Consider the following 20,504-nt stretch of genomic DNA (forward strand, 5'->3'; position numbering starts at 1 on the left):
TAAGAATTACATCGTGAATAACACTTCATCCAAATAACGGCTTAGTGAGTCCTTTCTTCCGTGATGAACTGTTGGCATCAGTCTTGCTTCTGTGGACCGAGAATAAAGGGAGCTCGGCGAAAAGATGATTATCTTGGATAAAATCTTTTTTCAAATTAAGAGTATTTTAGTTAATAAATTAAATAATATAATAGTTAAAATTTGATATATAAATTTTGGAATAAAAAAAATATATAAAATCAAACAAACTTTGGATGAACCGTCCATTCCTCATCCTCTATTCTTTTTTTTCTTTTTTCTTTTTTTATTCAACCATCTTCTATTCTTTTGAACGAAGAACATTAGCCGCCGATTAGCTTCTGACGTTTCACACATGTAATAAGGTCTTGTTTGTTTTCACTTTTTTGGCAGAATCAATTGGGATTAATTTATTGACAACTCGATTATTATTTTAAAACAAATTTTCACTTCTTTAAGATGTAGATAAGTACTCCTTTGATGGGTTGAGTTTGGTTTCGGTAAAACTGAAATCTATTTTTTAGAAATATGCTTAATTTTCTTAACGATGAATTTGATGTTTGGAATACAAATCAAACTAGTCCTTAACGGTGTTTTAGTTTGTCCAAGCTAGAATAATAAGGTATGTTTTAATTAGTTTAAAATTTTAATAAAATATGATATAAATGATATAATGATAAAAATAAATTATGAATATTCACATTTTTACCTAACAACTTGATAATCACAAAAAAAAACAATGAAAATATAATTAAAAAATATTCACTAATTAACAAAAATATTTTAACATTATTAAAATATAATGTTAATAAATTCAAAATTAATAAAAAAAATTAATGAGTTCAAACGACCTCCCTCTACTGATTTCCCAAAAAAGACATCCACATCATTATAATAATAGCCTTGTTAATTAATATTTAATCTTTTCATTATTTAAATATATATTGATAGTATCATTTATTGATTTTAAGAAAATATATATAATTATTAATCATATAATATTAAGGGATATTTCCACTAACAGTCTCCTTAAGGGAGGTTGCTTGTATCGAAATTTGAACAGAATTCAAGATAGTTAGTTGTCACCGGAATTTCTTTTTCTATTTAAAAATTAATTATACCCTACAACTTAACTTTTATTTATACCTTAAGGAGTTTTAAACTTTTTTATTTTTATTTTGAAAAAAAAATATTTTTATAATCAATTTATAAGTTAACCTTAGATTTTTTTTAATATTTATTTCTCGACAATTTTGTTAACTATTTTAACTTTTAAACATGGTAAATGAAGTTATGATTTATCGTTAATAATTATTTGTTATCCATATAATTTTACTTAATCTAATTATATAATCAATTAAGAAACTTTATTTATTTTAGAAGATAATGTATTAAAAATAATAAAAAAAAATCGTTGAAGCAAAAAAAAACGTTATAAAATAAGTTATCGAACTCGTAAATTTTTAAAAAAAACGATTAACTTTCCAACCGACTTTACTGTCTTTTCAGAACTAATATCATAAATCTTTCAGAACTAATATCAGAAATCGTTATAATAATTCATTAAAAATTTTAATGTGATATACTTTATCAATGTCCTTAAACAAAATTTATCATTTTTTAATATACATAAAACATTAAAAAAAAAGTATTATTTATTAAAAAAAAAACAGAGTATTAGCATTTATAAGAGAATGTTGTTATTAATTAACTATTTTAAGACATGATCATTTAGCAGGTGAAAGTTAATTTACTAATTACTATTATGTGGAATATTCCCAAATAAGAGAATGTTGTTCTTAATTGTTTTACTGCAGCTTAAGACTAATTTACTAATTACTATTCTTAAGGCCTTGTTTGAAATATTCTCCTTTTGAGAAAATACAGAAAAATAATACAACTAGATATATATCTACAAATAATTGTTAACCAAACAAGCCTGTTCCCAAACTAAAAAAAAAGTATATAAATCAAATGATTGTCTTCTCCATCCCATCTTGCCCATAATAAACCAGTTTTCTCTCTCTATACTCTTTCTCTCTCATACTTCAAAAATGGCTTCCGCCGCCGGCCTCTGTATTTCCCGGTTAAGACAGCCGGACTCCGGCAGCAGTAATAAAAAACATTTCAGTGGTAAAAACTCCACTATGTTATATTATGGCCAATCGGTTAACTTTTACTCAAATAACAAGGTAACTTTTATATTCAAATAACAATATGGGTAACTTTTATTATTATTATTATAATTATTATTATTTATCATTTCTCATAATGGTAATTAATTATAGAAACATGGGTCACTCTCAATTCGATCTATGAACGGTACACAAACTGATCCAACGGCTCCTATTGGTACAATCGAAACTAGATGTTTTCCGGTCGCCTCTTCCTTAAAAACCGCCGCCGACCGCCTCAATCTCGCCGTCGCCGAAATGAAGTCCGATTCCCCTCCGGCAGCTCATTCTGGAATTATCCGTTTACAGGTAACAAAAAAAATCATTTTCAATATTTATAACTTTTTTTCATTAAATTTTCTAATTTATTATGAATATGACATATACCCATCAAGAAAAATAATATTTTTATGAAAAAAATGATGTTATTATTATTAATTTTAATAATTCAGATTTAAAACTTCCCATGCCTAAGATAAAAGGTACAAATATTAAATAAAAACTTGTTATTACGTTATGTAGCTATCTATATTTATTTAATATGCCTAAAAGATTACAACTTTGAAAGTTGGCTAGGAGTATGCATGATATTTTATTTTGTTAAATATAGTATATATGTCTTAAATAGATCTTGTTTGAAAGTTAGTTAAATTAATAATTTTAGATTTTGTGGACCTGTCAACTTATAAATTAAAAATATGATTAGGTGAGATCATGATCACCGTTTCAAATTTTGGTGTATACTATATTAAAAAAAATATAATTTTTTATTTAAGTTATATTGAAAATATATTATAATTAAAAAATTACTCTAGTTAATTAAATTTTATAATAATATTTATTATAAATCTGCTTAAATGACATGACCATATATGGAGTAGGGTGTACTATTTTTTTTTTAAAATAAAAAAATTAATGCTAAAGACATTACACAAACTAACTTCTTCATTATTAAAAAAAAATTACAAAATGTTTGTCATAATAATTAGTTATTTTGTGAAAATATAATCCATTTAGAATTACATATTAAACTCATAAAAAATTTAATATTTTCATTATATTTATATTTTTGGATATCTCTTAAATAAATCATGCTTGTAATCCTATTGTGTGTTCAAATTCTGTTTTTTATTTATATATAAAATTTGTTTTTTAAGAATAAATAAAGAAATATTTAATATTTAATACAATGTGCCTAAATTCTACATGAAATTAAGGCGGTGGTTTTCATAGTATTGTTATTTTATATTGTTATAAAGTTATATATATATATATATATATATATATATATATATATATATATATATATATATATATAATTATATTACAATAATATTTTATGGATAATTTTTTTTATTCATTCAAAATAATTTTTTGTTTTTAATGTTTTTTAAAAAAAAGTATATGTATAATAAAAATGATAAAAATTAATTTGACATAAATAAAAATAAAAATAAAAATAAAATAAAAAATAAAAAAGAACTCGTAATTGTAATTGAGAAGAAGGATTAACTCTCCGTCGGACTCTACCGACTTTCCAAAATAAATATCAGAAAACATAATAATAATAATAATATTATAAATTATAGAATGAAGTGAATTCAAAATAATTTATCTAATTTAGAATGTAAAAAAATGTTAATTTTATTGTATTTTTTATTTGATTTTTATATTTGATTTTTTTTTTTACTTTTAAAAATAATAATGCTTATGTAAGTTTTATTCAACCAAACAAGCATAAAAAACCTGTTCTTGATTTCAGGTACCAATCGATGAACAAATCAAAGCAATCGACTGGTTAACGGCACAGAGACACCTCGATCTACCTCGTTGTTTTTTTTCCGGCCGAACTCAAATCGTTTGTTCTGATCGTTTGATTGATGATTCCGACTTGAATGGGTCCACTCCTAAAGACCATCGATTGGTCAGTGTCGCCGGTATCGGTTCTTCCGTCTTCTTCCGTGATAATCAACCCTTTTCTTTTAACGATTGGCGCACAATCAAGAGGTAAATATGCTCTTTTTCTAAATTCTATTCAGATTCAAGAACATGGGTTGTTCTTCATCTATGATCTAACTTTACTTTAAACTATATAATAAAAGGTTCCTTTCTAAGAGTTCCCCTTTACTCCGAGCTTATGGAGGTATCCGATTTGATCCAAAAGCTGATACTTCACCTGAATGGGCACCATTTGGATCATTCTATTTTATGATTCCTCAGGTTATATAAATTCATCTCCAATTTCTTCTTGTTTATCATCCAAAAAGCTAACATTTCCCCTGAAATTTATGGGTAGGTTGAGTTTGATGAGCTTGATGGAAGCTCAATCCTTGCTGCTTCCATCGCTTGGGATGGTGATGTTTCATGGTCATATGAAAAATCTGTAGCTAAACTTCAGTCTACCCTTCATCAGGTCCATAATTCTTGCAACTTTTATGATGTTTCTCAATTCTCATGTATGTATGTATGTATGTATGTTAATAGTATATATATGATCATGCAGCTATCTGCTGTTTTGGGGCAGCAAAATGGAGCTCCTTATGCTTCAATTCTCGGCAACAATAACGTTCCCACTAAGATAGGTTGGGATCGTGCTGTTGGTAGGGCATTGGAGATGATAAACCTCGATAGTTCACCTCTTAAGAAGGTAATCTATGTTAGATAAGGTAATTTGGTCTTCTGTTTTATGGTTTTTTGTTCTAACTTGGAGGTTCTACTCAAATTCAGGTCGTTCTTGCTAGGAGTTGCAGAGTTGCAACTGCTTCCGAGATAGATCCTCTAAGATGGTTGGCATCTGCACAGGTATAATTTTTGGTTTAAGTTCGTTAATTAATTTTTAAGAGTATGATCCTATTTAAAGATGACATACTTTATTTACCATGTGCAGGCTGATGGAGAACAATTTTATCAATTTTGTCTCCAACCTCAGAACAGTGCAGCCTTCATTGGAAACACTGTAAGTAATTACGATGATAAACTTTCAAGAAGCTCTTTTTGTTTGTTTTCGTTGCTTAATTTTCGAGGTAAACCATGTCTGCAGCCTGAGCAACTGTTTCATCGTAACGAACATAGCGTAACTAGTGAAGCTTTGGCTGCAACCCGAGCTAGAGGTGGATCAGAGCCCTTGGATGTTCAAATTGAGCGTGATTTACTCACCAAGTATGTATATATTCAATAACCTCGCAACTTGTGAAGTAGTTTTCTATACTGAATTTACATGAATTTTGTCCAACAGCCCAAAGGACCATGGAGAGTTTACTATTGTGCGCGAAAGCATAAGGAGAAGATTAGAGGCAAGTCACTATGGCAATATGCTAGAAAGAATAACTTGATTGTTTAGTTTCTTCACGCGTTAAAATCAGCCTATAATGTGGTTTTCTTTCTACAGGGTGTATGCACTGAAGTAACAGTTGAACCAAGTAAAGTAGTACGAAAACTCCCACGAGTGCAGCATCTTTATGGTCGATTGAAAGGGACGTTGAACAGTGAAGATGATGAGGTATTATAAGCATTAATATTCAAATTATTAGATATAAAGTTTTCTTTGAACTTAATCATTTTATCAAACATAATCAAGTTCCAACAAGTAAATCAATCTGATTGATATCTGAATGTTGTACAGTTTGAGATCTTGTCTTCCCTACATCCAACTCCAGCTGTTTGTGGATTTCCTACTGAAGAGGCTCGACGTCTAATTGCAGAATCTGGTATGTGTTGTACATTCGAGGCATCTACACCAATGACTGAATTTACTTTAATGGAGTCACTTATATCTTGAAGGAAATAACTGAATTATTTGTTTTTACAGAAAATTTTGACAGAGGTATGTATGCCGGGCCAGTTGGTTGGTTTGGAGGAGCTGAGAGTGAATTTTCTGTTGGAATTAGGTCGGCCTTAGTTGAAAAGGTACTGAATAGTGGTAGAATTCTCCGAAATTGGTACACTTTTGTTGAATGATAAAAAGTAGTTTAAAGTATGAATTTGGTGTAAATAGGATTTGGGTGCCTTGATTTATGCGGGAACTGGCATTGTGGATGGTAGCGATTCATCTCTAGAATGGGAAGAATTGGAGCTGAAGACATCTCAGGTTTACTATTTGGATCATCGTTTTTTAAGTATCGATAATAGAAGCTAATCAATTATATAAATTGCAGTTTACCAAGTCGTTGAATGCGGAGAAAGCTATGTTAGTAACTGCATCAGATTAATGTGAAGAAACTCTGATTCAAGAGGATGATCATGGATGGATCTGCAATAGAATGTGATGATAATAATAAAAATAAATATGTCTTGTGTATATTAAATTTGTACTGCAAGACCAATTTCTACATTTTTTTTTGTATGATTGTTTGGTGCTTATATTTCTATTTCCAGTCATTATGGTTGATAAATATGTATGTAGTTGCAAGCATGCTTTATGTGAATTGTCAATGGAAATGAAAATCTTGCTTTTTAACTATCAACCCTTTTATTTTATTTTTACTTTTGAAACTAAATATTTTCAATATAATGAATAATATTATATATATATATATATATATATATATATTTATTTTTTTTAAATTTATGAAATTGAATTTGATTGGACTGACATCTCATCTCTGAAGTGACACATGTAAGACTCAGCATGCCACATGATTCAGCTATCTGACATGCCAAGTTGAGCTGTCCATTTGGAATCTTCACTCAAATCTGATTTGATAGGATTTAACAAAAATTAAAAATTGTATAATAAGAAAGCAAAGAGTAATTTGATTTATATAATCAATGAAACTATGAAAGGAAATATAAAAAATAGTTGTTATCAATGAAAGGATATATAAAAAATAGTTGAATTATTTAAAGTTTATTCAAATAATCTTATGTCTTGTTTGGATTGAAATAATGTAATAATTTATATATATAGAGAAAAATATTATAATTGGTGATGATTTTGAGATAATAGAAATATTTTTTTAGGTAAAAATAATTATTTAAGATAAAGAATATTTTAATATTTTGGTGAATGAATTAAGTAATGTGATGTTATGAATGAGAAAGAGAGTGAAAATATGTTCGAGTGATTTGTGTTATTTAAATAACTCAAACCAAATAACGTCTTCCATCATATCGAATATATATTCTTTTAATTTTTATATAATCAAACACCATTTTATACATCAATTTCAAATCAAAATATTGAAATATTTTATTTATAAAAAATAACTTAATTTTCAAAATCAAACATCAATCAATATTTTTTTTAAGTAATTCAATCTCATTCAAATAAGTCTATACCAAACAAGTTCTTAGAGCTTGTTTGATCTTAGTTTTTTGGGTTTATTTAATTTTGTTTAAAAAACTTTGTTTGTAAAAAAAATATATTATTTGGATTTTTAATTAGTTTAATTTACTAAAATATATTTTTATATTTAAAATTTAATAAAAATAAAATAAAGTTATTTTAATATTTTAGTTGATGAAATGAATGAATTTGATGATTAAAATGATAATAAAATAATATAGATTTTGGAAAAATCCCAAAACAAATCCTTAAAAACACATATCAAACGAGCTCTAAGAATGTTTCATTAATTTTAACTTTGGATCTTGTTATAAGAAAAAAACTTTTAGAGTATATGTCTCTACTTTGTACAACTATTTCATTTATACGTATGTATTAATAAAATTTCATTTAAACATACCTATTATAAAAGAAATAGACTAATTTAACCTTTTTTAGTAACTATAGTTAATTTTTATTTATTTATTTATTTATTAAATATTAATATATTTTATTTTTCCTACTTTTTCACTAATTAAACAATTTAAATTTATTTCATTCTTAAAATTTTTTATTATTTTTTTTATTTCATCTTTTTTTATCAGTTTTTATTTCTCTTGGTCTTTAAATTCTTATTCTTTAAGAAATTTTAACAACATATTTATGATTTTTGTGTTTTACTGTACTATTTTTGTGAAGGATTTCTTTCTTATTTAATTTAATATGAACAAAAATGAAATTAATAAAATTATATTTAATTTTTGATTCATGACTTATAGTAGTAAGGAATATTGTTTCATATAATATTTGATTATTACTTTTTTTTTTTTGTATGATGAATGAGTTGTTATTATTATCAAATTTTTGATTATTAATTAATTTATTTTTATGTTGAAAATTTTTTATTATTAAAAAATAAGTCATTGTTATCTTCAATCAAAGGACGAAACATGAATGCTTATATATATATATATATATATATATATATAATAAAATCAAAATAATTAATAATAAATACTCATAAAAAATAATGAGAAATTTATGAGAAAAATAAAAATAAAGAATTCACTTATTAATGAAAAAGTATGAGAGGGAAAATAAATAAATATTTAATAAATAAATAAATAAAAGAATAAAAATTAACTACGGTTTAGTAAAATAGGTTAAATGGACCTATTTTTGATAGTGAGTACGTTTAAACAACATCTTATTAGTACATACGTCTGTTGTGAGGAATGTAAGAAAGTGATGAACAATGAAGTGTGAAAAAACAGATGAAGAGAGATTTCTTATTATGAAAGATGAAGATAAAAAGATTACAGTAAATGAATAAAAGTTACAGCCATCTAAATTCAAGAAAAAAAAGAAAACGTAAAACACCTTGTGATCGATTTTTAAAAAATTTTGATCATTAGTTTAAAAAATCTGGGACACTCTTTAAAAATTTTATTTTTTGAAAACGTGAGGGGAATTAATTTTAATGTTTGAAGTTTTAAAATTAAGGCTTTATAGACAACTCCATATCTTACCTTCCCGTCGAATCTGAGAGAGATTGGGAGTTTTTTAATGGTAAGTGTGTCATAGACCTTTTTTAACTTTTTTTTATTAATTAACCTCACGACTAGAGAGTCGCCACCTAATTTTAAAAATTAGGAATTTAAGAGATTTGAGTTCGGCGTTTGATTACGTGTGGGAAAAAGTTTTTTAGACACTATGTCCCACAACGCCCCTAAGGTCTCTACTAATTAGTTTTGGCTTTTTTTTAAAACATTTTTACGCTTTACATTTTAGAACTTTTTCCATTTTAAGCATTAAAGGTTTTGCATAAAAAAATAATAATAAATAAAAAAAATATATATATATATATATATATATAATAAAATAAAAATAATAATAATAAAAGTAATAATAATAATAATAATAATAAAAATAATAATAAATAAATAAATAAATAAAATAAATAAAATAAATAAATAAATAAATAAATAAATAAAATAAAATAAAATAAAATAAAATTGTACAAAGAAAACAAATTATTTTTATTTTTATTTTTTTTATTTAGGCTCTTCAAAATTAAATGGCTCTAAAGTTTTATAGAAATTTATTAATAACATATCTAATTATTCAAATAATAGTAATATAATAATAAAACTGTACAAAGAAAGTTATTTTTTTTATTATTATTTTTTTTACTTAGAAAGTTTAATATTAAATTTAATTATTCAAATAATAATAATATAATAATAATTACAAAACTATACTGAATTTTTTTCTTAGGGTTCTTCAAATTCAAAAGCCCTTAAAGTTTATACAAAGAAAACAGTTTTTTTTCTACATTAAACTTTTTTTTAGTTATATTTTATTTACATGTTAGGTTTAAAATTTACATAAAACATACATAAATACATAAAGTTAAAGACCTAATTAGCTAATAATTATACATACAATCATATTATATAATAAAAGACCAAAAACAATCTTATTAAAGATATATAATAGAAAGACCAAAAGACAAAAACTAAAAGTAGAGTCAAGAAGCTTACAAAGTTGGTTGCTTTCTTGACTCAAGTGTATGAACTTTTTTTCTTCAAAAGGGGCAGCCTAAGGGCACTTTAATATTAAAATTTTGGCTCTAGAAAATAATGTGAAAAGAGTGCAATGTGAAAAGAGAGAGAAAGGTGAAGGTCAAGGTCGAGCTTTTTCTTTTTTTTATTTATTATTATTTTTTTTATGCAAAACCTTTAATGCTTAAAATGGAAAAAGTTCTAAAATGTAAAGCGTAAAAATGTTCTAAAAAAGGCCAAAACTAATTAGTAGAGACCTTAGGGGCGTTGTGGGACATAGTGTCTAAAAAACCCTTTCCCACACGTAACCAAACGCCGAACTCAAATCTCTTAAATTCCTAATTTTTAAAATTAGGTGGCGACTCTCTAGTCGTGAGGTTAATTAATAAAAAAAAAGTTAAAAAAGGCCTATGACACACTTACCATTAAAAAACTCCCAATCTCTCCCAGATTCGACGGGAAGATAAGATATGTAGTTGTCTATAAAGCCTTAATTTTAAAACTTCAAACATTAAAATTAATTCCCCTCACGTTTTCAAAAAATAAAATTTTTAAAGAGTGTCCCAGATTTTTTAAACTAATGATCAAAATTTTTTAAAAATCGATCACAGTTTTCTGGCGACTCTGTTGGAGACATTCGACGTTTGACTTGAAAGTAATTTTGGCCAAGTATTTAAACTTTCTTACGCTTTAATTCATACTCCATGTTCACATTACTTGATTATTTGCATGAGACTTGGAGCTCCAATGTGAAGGTGTGTGGGTATACATCGTTGGATGAAGCTCACACATCTATATTTTATGTGCTAAGGGTAGTCAATGTGAATGACACCCTCAACCCTTGCCTTGAAGGCTTTTGTGTGATTTGAGAGTTGAGAAAAACAATAGGAAAAAACCCGGATTAACCCTCTCTTCTTTTCAAATATCTCCTACTATTGAAAATGAGGGATTTTGAAATAGAGGTGAGGGGGATGTCCAATTGAGAGCTCCCCTTACATCGAGAGATCCCTTTTGGGATAGTATCCTTGTTGGTGGAACAACTCTCTCTTAAGCCATTTCCAACTTTAGAACAAAAATCCAAAAAGCCAATTCTACCAAGCCATTGTCTCGTCTCATCCTGTCGAGCAATAAAGCCACGTCACGAAGCCCTTTACTTGACTACTATATATGATAAATACATGTATGCATATAGATAATACTAGACGCTCAATTTATCCATTCAAAGTTTTTAAAATTCCATGAAACATGTGAACAATTTCGAAATTTTGAGGCTAAACCTAATAACTTTAAAGGAGTAAAATCGAGGAAACCTAGAAAAGCTAAAAGAGGAATCTAATCTAACTAGTTTTCTTTCTTTGTGTCCTTACTACTCAGCCTCTCAGCGTAAGATGTAATCAACAAAGACGCGTGAGTCACAAAGACGATCAAGAGAGACGCATGAAGCGCAAAGATGATCAAGAAAGACGAAAAGACTTAAAGATTCGAAGACTTAGACTAGATTTCTTTATGCTTGAAATGTAAATCTCATTATGAAGATACATGAGCGACATTGTAACGAAAGGATGAGGGGTGCTTGCTTTCTTTTCTCATTTTATTTTATGACTTGAGTTTGTGATTTTATCCATGACACTTAAGATTTTAATAAAATAACTCATTCTTATTTTACTCATCCTTTTCTACATGTTATACATTGTGAATGGTAAATTGAGCGTCTATTGCGTGTTAGGGATTATGTGCATATGAGCAACGCATTGCTTGTTTTACTCGATAAAGGGGTTTGAACTGACTTTGTTCTTTTGAACACGACATACTCATATTCATCATAATTTACAATGACTAACCCACCAAGAAGGTTCAATGAGTCAGTTCATCTAAAGCTAGACGATCTTTGTGATACATTGATATAATTGGGGCAACAGCTTGAAGACCTCACAACAGAAGTCGAAATTTATGTGACAATCGAACCTCTAAATCCGAAAAGCTTGCGAGAAGAAAGATAAAGGGTAAGCAAGGAATTCACGGACGGTTGGAAAGATGCAGAAAGGTCTATTCAAAATAAGAGCCATGCAAGCACGTCAAACTCAAGGACAAAATGCTCATCAAGAGAACTCATTTCTCCTAAACAAAATCAACAATCATCACAAGCAAGGAGTGCCACTACTGCTCCACCTCGTAGAAAACTTGACGGTTTGATGATGTCATTATTGAAGGCCTTAAGGAACTTGTTGCAGAAGAAACAATTGAAATAAACCTTAACACAAAAGAAGACCCTCAGATTGTTTTAATCGGAAAAAGTTTAAATGATTTAGAACGTGAAAATCTGACTAAACTTTTAAAAGAAAACAAAGATGTTTTTGCATGGTTCTATAAAGATATGTCAGACATTGATCCAGAAATCATCCAACACCGCATACCACTTTATGAAGACGTAAAACCGGTGAAGCAGAAGCTCCGAAGAATGAAAGCAGACATCGTGGACAAGATCAAAGAGGAAGTTCAGAAATAGTTCGACGCAGGATTCCTTGAAGTGGTAGATTACCCAGAATGGATCGCCAATGTAGTCCCAGTCGCAAAGAAAGATAGAAAGATCCGAGTATGTGTAGACTATCGGGATCTCAACAAAGCAAGCCCTAAAGACAGCTTTCCACTACCACACATCGACGTGCTAGTGGATCATGCAGCAAGCCATCAACTTCTATCATTCATGGACGGATTCTCAGGTTACAACCAAGTACCGATGGCTCCTGAAGACAAGGAGAAGACAACGTTCATCACAGAAGTCGGAACATTTTGTTATCGGGTCATGCCTTTCGGGCTGAAGAACGCAGGAGCAACGTATCAACGAGCTGCCACGATGATTCTTCACGATATGATCCACAAGGAGGTAGAAGTCTATGTCGATGATATGATTGTCAAATCAAAAGATCGAGAAGGGCACATCCAAAATCTTGACAAATCTTACAACGCATCAGGAAGTTCCAACTTAGGCTCAACCCAAAGAAGTGTACATTTGGAGTGATAGTAGGAAAGATGTTAGGCTTCTTAATCACACAAAGAGGAATTGAGGTTGATCCGAGCAAGATAGAAGCGATCACGGCAATGCCACCTCCACGAAGCGAGAAAGAAGTGCGAGACTTTCTAGGAAAGATCCAGTATATAAGTCGATTCATAAACAAGTTGACTATGACATGTGATCCTTTGTTTAAACTTTTAAGGAAAAATGAAAGATTCGTTTGGGACGATGCTTGTCAGAACGCATTCGAGAAGATAAAGGGATACCTCAAGAATCCTCCCATACTGATGCCGCCAAGACCAGGCATACCGCTAATCCTATACTTAACAGTCACGGAAAACGCAATGGGTAGTCTACTAGCCTAGGAAAACGAGGAAAAGATGGAAGTCGCAGTCTACTACATAAGCAAGCGCATGATGGGCTACGAACTTAATTACTCGCCAGTAGAAAAGGTGTGTTGGGCTCTAGCTTGGGTCACTAAGAGGCTAAGGCATTACATGCAAGCCCACACAGTCAAGTTAGTATCAAGACTCGATCCAATTCGTCATTTATTCTAGAAAACGCTTTTGTCTCCGAGGTTAGCTAAGTGGATGATGATGATATCAGAGTACGACATCGTATACACAATTCAGAAATCTATCAAGGGGAGCGTTGTAGCAGATTTTCTCGCAGACCAACCAATCGAAGTTGAAGACGAAGAGGAGTTAGCATTCCCAGACGACGAAGTGATGACTATTAACCCTACAACATGGAAGCTATTATTCGATGGAGCTTCAGGAAAACAAGGTTATGGCATCGGGATACTACTCATCGATCCTATGGGAACATACAACCCAATCTCAGTCAAGCTCGAATATCAAGTGACTAACAATGAGGCAGAGTATGAAGCGTGCATCTCTGGCTTGAAGATTGCTCATGAAAAAGGAGCGAGACGTCTAGAAGTAGTAGGAGACTCAAACTTAGTCATTTCACAAGCTAATGGTGAATGGCAAGTCAAAGGAGACAACCTCAAACCCTACCATCAACACTTATCGACTCTAATAGAAAAGTTTGAACATGTAACATTCACACATGCTCCGAGAAGTCAAAATCGATTCGCAGACGCTTTGGCCACGTTAGCAGCCATGACGCAAATCCCAGAAGGAATCAAAATCAAGCCTTTGAAGATTCGTCAGAAACAGAAACGAGACTTCGAGAAGAGGACGATTGCCAACACCGAAGTGGCGCCAAAACCTTGGTTCGAACCTCTACAGAAGTACGTTGAGCATGGAGAGTATCCTTCACACTTCCAAAAGAAAGAGAGGAGAGCTCTACACCAATACGCAACCAACTATGTGCTACTCGCAGGAAAGCTATATCGACGCTCCTTTGACGGTCAGAACATGTTATGCATCGACCAACCTCAAGCATCACAGATCATGGAGGAAGTACATGCAGGAACATGTGGCCCACACATGAACGGATCAGCACTCGCTAAGAAGATCCTTCGCTTTGGCTATTACTGGCAGAACATGGAACAAGAATGTGTAGAATATGTTAAGAAGTGTCATCAATGTCAAGTTTACGCGAACTTGAAGCACACCCCAGCATCTCTACTTTACAACATGACTTCACCATGGCCATTCTCGACATGGGGAATAGATATCATCGGGAAAATTTATCCTCACGCTTCAAACGGACACGAATTCATCCTGGTAGCTATCGATTATTTCACAAAATGGGTCGAAGCTCAATCATATAAGGTTCTCAAGTCGTCACATGTTGCCAAGTTCATACGAAACAACATCATTGCACGTTATGGAGTTCCTCATGCTTTGATCTCAGACAATGGTGGACACTTCCGGGGAGAAGTACTCAAAGTACTAGATGAATACATGATTGAACACCACAAATCCTCACCTTATCGTCCTCAAACGAACGGCGTAGTAGAGGCAGCGAACAAGAACATCATCACTATCATCAAGAAGATGACTCAGACATACAAGGATTGGCACGAGAAGCTTCCATACGCCTTATGGGGATATAGAACAACCATTCGAACGTCAACGGGAGAAACGCCATTTGCATTGGTCTACGGAATGGATGTAGTGCAACCTATCGAAATCGAAGTTCCTACTTTAAGAGTTTTACTCGAGACACAAGTAGTGGAGAAAGATCGGTGTAAGTCACGGTACAATCAGCTAGCCCTTATGGAAGACAAGAGGTTAGACGCATTATGTCACACGCAAGCATATCAAAGAAGAATGACCAGAGCTTTCAACAAGAAGGTAAAACCTAGGAACATTCAAGAAGGCGATTTAGTTCTAAAGAAGAACTTACGGATACTAGACTTTAAAGGGAAATTCCAAACACCATGGGAAGGACCCTACCTCGTCAAGAAGGTCTTTTCAGGTGGCGCCACGAGATTGACCACCTTGGATGGAGAAGAACTCTCAACACCCTTCAATGTCGACATGCTCAAAAGATACTTCATCTAAAGCATGCGTGTTGAATCTCATACATCAAAGTTCATAACTTCATAAGTTGTGAACTACGTCAGACCTGATCTCTTTCGAGAGTACGTAGGCAACTCATCTAGGGTGCGATCACCACTATCAATTATCGACAGATATTGATAGACATTTCACACCACATGCATTCATTACACATACAACTAAAGTTCATAACTTCACAAGTTGTGAACTACGTGAGACCTGATCTCTCTCGAGAGTACGTAGGAAACCCATCTAGGGTGCGGTCACCACTATCAATTATCGAAAGAAGTTGATAGACATTTCATTTCACATTACATTCATTCATTACATACATCAAAGTTCATAACTTCACAAGTTGTGAACTACGTCAGACCTGATCTCTCTCGAGAGTACGTAGGCAACCCATCTAGGGTGCGGTCACCACTATCAATTATCGAAAGAAGTTGATAGACATTTCATTTCATATCACATTGCATACATTCATTGCATATACATTAAAAAGGGAGTTAATCACACTCTGAGTTGGCTCCCAAACCAAAAACTCCTAGTCAACACTAGGGGCATTTTTATTAAAATAAAAATGACTACAAGATCCTCACAAAGTCCCACTTGAGAAAATATAACGCCCAAAGATAAAGTATTTTTCTCTTCGACTTATGATCTAAAAAGATTTTCAAAACATTCACACATACACAAACATTTTTCACAAGCATGTGCATGGAACTACGTTGGACCTGAATTCCCCTAGCTATGGGATACGTAGGCAGCTTGTATGAGCCCGGTCCTAAACATTTTCAAAAATCAAACCCTGTATCGACACTAGGGGCATTTTATGAAAATGAAATGATTGAAAGATCCCCAAAGAGTTAAAGCCAACGAGAAATTGGGATCACAAATCTATCCAAAACAATCAAACCTCTTGTGTCGAAACTAGGGGCATTTGTGGAAGATAAAAAAAAAAGATAGACCCCTGATTTTTTTCTAATTCCAAGCGAACTGATGAGCGAGTGCAAGAAATAAGTAGGGATGCGGGAAAATACGTTTCTCCCCAATGGATGTCTCTTGACAAACTAATGTAACTTGTGGAATCCGAGTAAAGCGCTTCGCAAATGGATCTACCTCGAGCCTAGACGAAAGCTTAAACTACTGATGTTTAAGAGAGAGCTCATAAAAAGATGAATGCCCAAACTCGGAACCATGTCATCAACAAAGGCGATGTCTCGTCTCAATTGGAGGTCAAGTGCCAAAGATCTAAGACCTCAAGAAAAGTAAAATCAATTAAACAAAGACTGTGTTGGTTGAGATATGAAATACAATACTGTTGTTTATTTAGATTCTATCTAATTGCTAAACAAGAAGAAAGTGTTTGAATCTATCAGATACACCCCGGTCATAAAGAAAAGAGGCCGAATAAAATAGAAAAATACTCGTAGAGGTTGAGATATTGAAATCACCATTTGTTGTTCATCTAGACTCTTGTCTAAATTGCCAATGCAAGAACAAGAATGTACCGATTCTATTAAATATACCTTGAGTATAAAAGAGCCCAAGGCCATAGAATCTTAAGCACACTGACCTCCGAATTTGAGAAGCGAGGCTCAACCTCATGACGCGTGGTTGAAAGATTAAGCATTCGAGCGAACAAATCCCTCGAAAAACTCAGAGCAAAACGTCTTGGCGAAAGACAAGTCCCCAAAAGTGACAGCATGAATCTCGAAGAACATCGATTACATGTGGTTTCCTCTCGACACACTCTAAGGAAGAAAGTATGGAACCGATTCTTGAAAGTATTTCAAAACCGTTGAAGAAGACGCTAGTGCTTTGAAAATTAAGGAAGTCTAACTTCGAACTCAAATCACTAAACAAAGTTGTGATTAAAAAGTATTTCGCTAAACTGACCAGCGATACTCAAATCCATATAATCACTAAGCAGAATTGTGATTAAATAGTATTTCGCTAAACTGACCAGCGATACTCAAATCCTTATAATCACTAAGCAGAATTGTGATTAAAAAAAGTGTTTCGCTAAACTGACCAGCGACACTTAAATCTATATAATCACTAAGCAGAATTGTGATTAAATAGTATTCGCTAAACTGACCAGCAATACTTAAATCTATATAATCACTAAGCAGAATTGTGATTAAATAGTATTTCGTTAAATTGACCAGCGATACTAAAATCCATACAATCACTAAGCAGAATTGTGATTAAAAAGTGTTTCGCTAAACTGACCAGCGATACTTAAATCTATATAATCACTAAGCAGAATTGTGATTAAATAGTATTTCGCTAAACTGACCAGCGATACTTAAATCTATATAATCACTAAGCAGAATTGTGATTAAATAGTATTTCGCTAAATTGACCAGCGATACTTAGATTCATAATAATCACTAAGTAGAATTGTGATTAAATAGTATTTCGCTAAAAAATACAATCAGCAAACTAAGTCAAGATGTGTACTCATGTACAATCCAAAGACAAGGCGAGGTGTGTAGAAATATGGTCGAAACCACCAGGCTCGATCTACACGATCGATAAACCAGGAGCGATGCATATTCTAAACAAAGGTGAATCGTCAACGAGTGGATGATAAACCGACTTTGAAGAATGAAGGGTAAATTACACGGGTCTCCCGAGAGACTCGTCAGGTTTGTTCTCTTTTCATTCAAGGAAGCCAAAAATAAACTATAAATTGGGTGTTTTCAAAACGCAGTGCCTATTTTCAAGCTTGGACATGCATTTTTCTAAACCGAGTGTTTTCTACAAATTTTGTCCAAGAGGGGCATTCTGTAGACACTCATTTTTCACACCTAATTTTATAGTTTATGCTTTACGTAAATCTGAGTCTATAAAATTTTCTCGAATTCATTCACGGACTCATTGCACGATTTATATTAAAGACGATTATTTTTTAAAACAATTGAGTTTTTTGAAAATAATTGATTTTGAATTCTTAATAAAGTTAATGTAGTAATTTGTCTATGTTACAACACTTAGAGAAGTTATTATACTTAAAATATTCAAGGTTTTATTTAATTAATTACCTTGGGTATTTATAAAAAAATAAAAATTAAAAAAATTATTTACAAAATATATATTAGCGTTTTTTATAAAATTTCGTTAGGTATATTTTGTTTTCTTTTAATTTGATTAGTTTGTTAGATTAGTTAGATTAGATTTTGCAATTTCATTAAGTTAGTTAGTATTTTATTATAATTATAATTGTTCCTTAGAAATAGGAATAATTAATAATAATACAATTGCTTTTTTTTAATTGTTTGTTTTAATTTTATTTCTTTTGTAGGATAAAGGAAATGGGTCAATCCAAGATCCACATGCAAGATCCGGATCAGATTTGTGAATAGAGATAGGAAGATCCAAATCAAAGGCAAATCAACCCGAAGTAAGGCCAAAGAAAGGATCCAATTGACGGATCCGACCGGTCACCCGACTAATGGACCGACCCATGCTCAAGATTCGACCCATGAAATCAAATGTTAAAAGAGTTAGGTGAAGACAACGGTCATCTTCTTGATGGTGACAACCACAAATCTTGAAATGATACTATCATGTGCCGGTCAAAAGAAAATAAAAGAAGTTGCTAAAAAAGAGGAGAAAGTGGCAAGAGACGTGTGTAGAAGAGAAGATTGAAGACTTGGTTATTTTTTAATTATAAAATTAAAATAACCAAGTATTACATCATTATTAAATAAAGATTAAATCCCATTGGATTGAAAACTTGATTTAGTGACATGTCAAGTGGAGATTGCTCCATTATTTTAAACATTTGTAAATGTTTAAAATAGTTTTCTTTCCAACGGTCAAGTTTGTTTAAATGGGCCTTTGGGCCCTAGGGTTTCATAGCTTTGCCTATAAATACCCATCTTAACACCCTAGCAAAAGGACTTCGACTTTGGACCTTCACCTTCACCTTTCTCTCTTGTTAAGTTGGTCACAAGATTTGCTTAGGAAATCTTAAATTAAATACCACCCTTAACATCAAAAGAGCAGCTAAGCTCTTTTGTCTTTGTTTTTTTTTTTTTCTTCTTGAATTTGAATTTCAATCTTTTTTTGCTTTTCTTTTTTTTTATTCCATATATTGTTTCTTTAATCTTTCTATTTTGATATGTGTTTAGGATTTTTACTTTTCTTGTTGTAAATATGTAATCTAAATAAAAAAAAACTTAATGTATATAAAGGTCATTGACCTAAAATTTCTTTAAAACCAAAACCAAAGCAAAGAAGGAATCTGTTTTTATTTTATTTTATTTTTTATTTTTATTTTATTTATTTTATAATCCTTAGCATTAAGATTTAGTATGGTAGGATACAAAATGTCTAAAATGTAAAGTATAATAATATTTTTTTTAAGGGCCAAAATTGTTAAAGTAGAGACTGTTTTTTAACAGGCATGTGAAACATAGCGCCAAAAGCCCTTTTTCACGTGTAACCAAGCACCGAACCTTTAAAGAATTTCTTTTTCAAAAGCGTTATTGTTTTACATGCCAAATAATTTATTTTCCTAGTTTTATAAAAATTTAGGTGGCGACTCTTTGGTCACAAACTGGTTTTTAAACAATTCACCAATTTTATTTTATTTCAATTTTGTTTAAGAGATTTTTATATGTTATATTTATTTGTTAAAAGTCAAGAAAATCATATTTGGGGCAAATGTTTTTAAACGCGTACAGAGCAGAGTCGCCAGAAAACTGTACGCGTTTAAAAACGTTTGCCCCAAAAATGATTTTCTTGACTTTTAAGAAATAAATATAACATATAAAAATCTCTTAAACAAAATTGAAATATAATCAAATTGGTGAATTGTTTAAAAACCAGTTTGTGACCAAAGAGTCGCTACCTAAATTTTTATAAAACTAAGAAAATAAATTATTTGGCATGTAAAACAATAACGCCTTTGAAAAAAAAATTCTTTAAAGGTTCGGTGCTTGGTTACACGTGAAAAAGGGCTTTTGGCGCTATGTCTCACATGCC

At 31.1% G+C, this 20,504-nt stretch overlaps 1 protein-coding gene across 1 annotated transcript; it reads left to right on the forward strand.

Moving 5' to 3' along the window:
- Positions 1-2,012: 2,012 nt before the first annotated feature.
- LOC124918073 (isochorismate synthase 1, chloroplastic-like) lies at positions 2,013-6,648 on the forward strand. The gene is made up of 15 exons (XM_047458332.1): positions 2,013-2,210; positions 2,307-2,501; positions 3,955-4,199; positions 4,295-4,412; positions 4,489-4,605; positions 4,696-4,839; positions 4,920-4,994; positions 5,080-5,148; positions 5,233-5,351; positions 5,428-5,485; positions 5,581-5,691; positions 5,815-5,899; positions 6,001-6,098; positions 6,187-6,279; positions 6,347-6,648. The coding sequence occupies exons 1-15, from the start codon at positions 2,073-2,075 to the stop codon at positions 6,398-6,400; spliced, it is 1,719 nt and encodes a 572-aa protein (XP_047314288.1). The 5' UTR covers positions 2,013-2,072; the 3' UTR covers positions 6,401-6,648.
- The last annotated feature ends 13,856 nt before the right edge of the window (positions 6,649-20,504 follow it).

This window comes from Impatiens glandulifera, chromosome 1 (genome assembly GCF_907164915.1).
Source record: "Impatiens glandulifera chromosome 1, dImpGla2.1, whole genome shotgun sequence".
Taxonomy (NCBI): domain Eukaryota; kingdom Viridiplantae; phylum Streptophyta; class Magnoliopsida; order Ericales; family Balsaminaceae; genus Impatiens; species Impatiens glandulifera.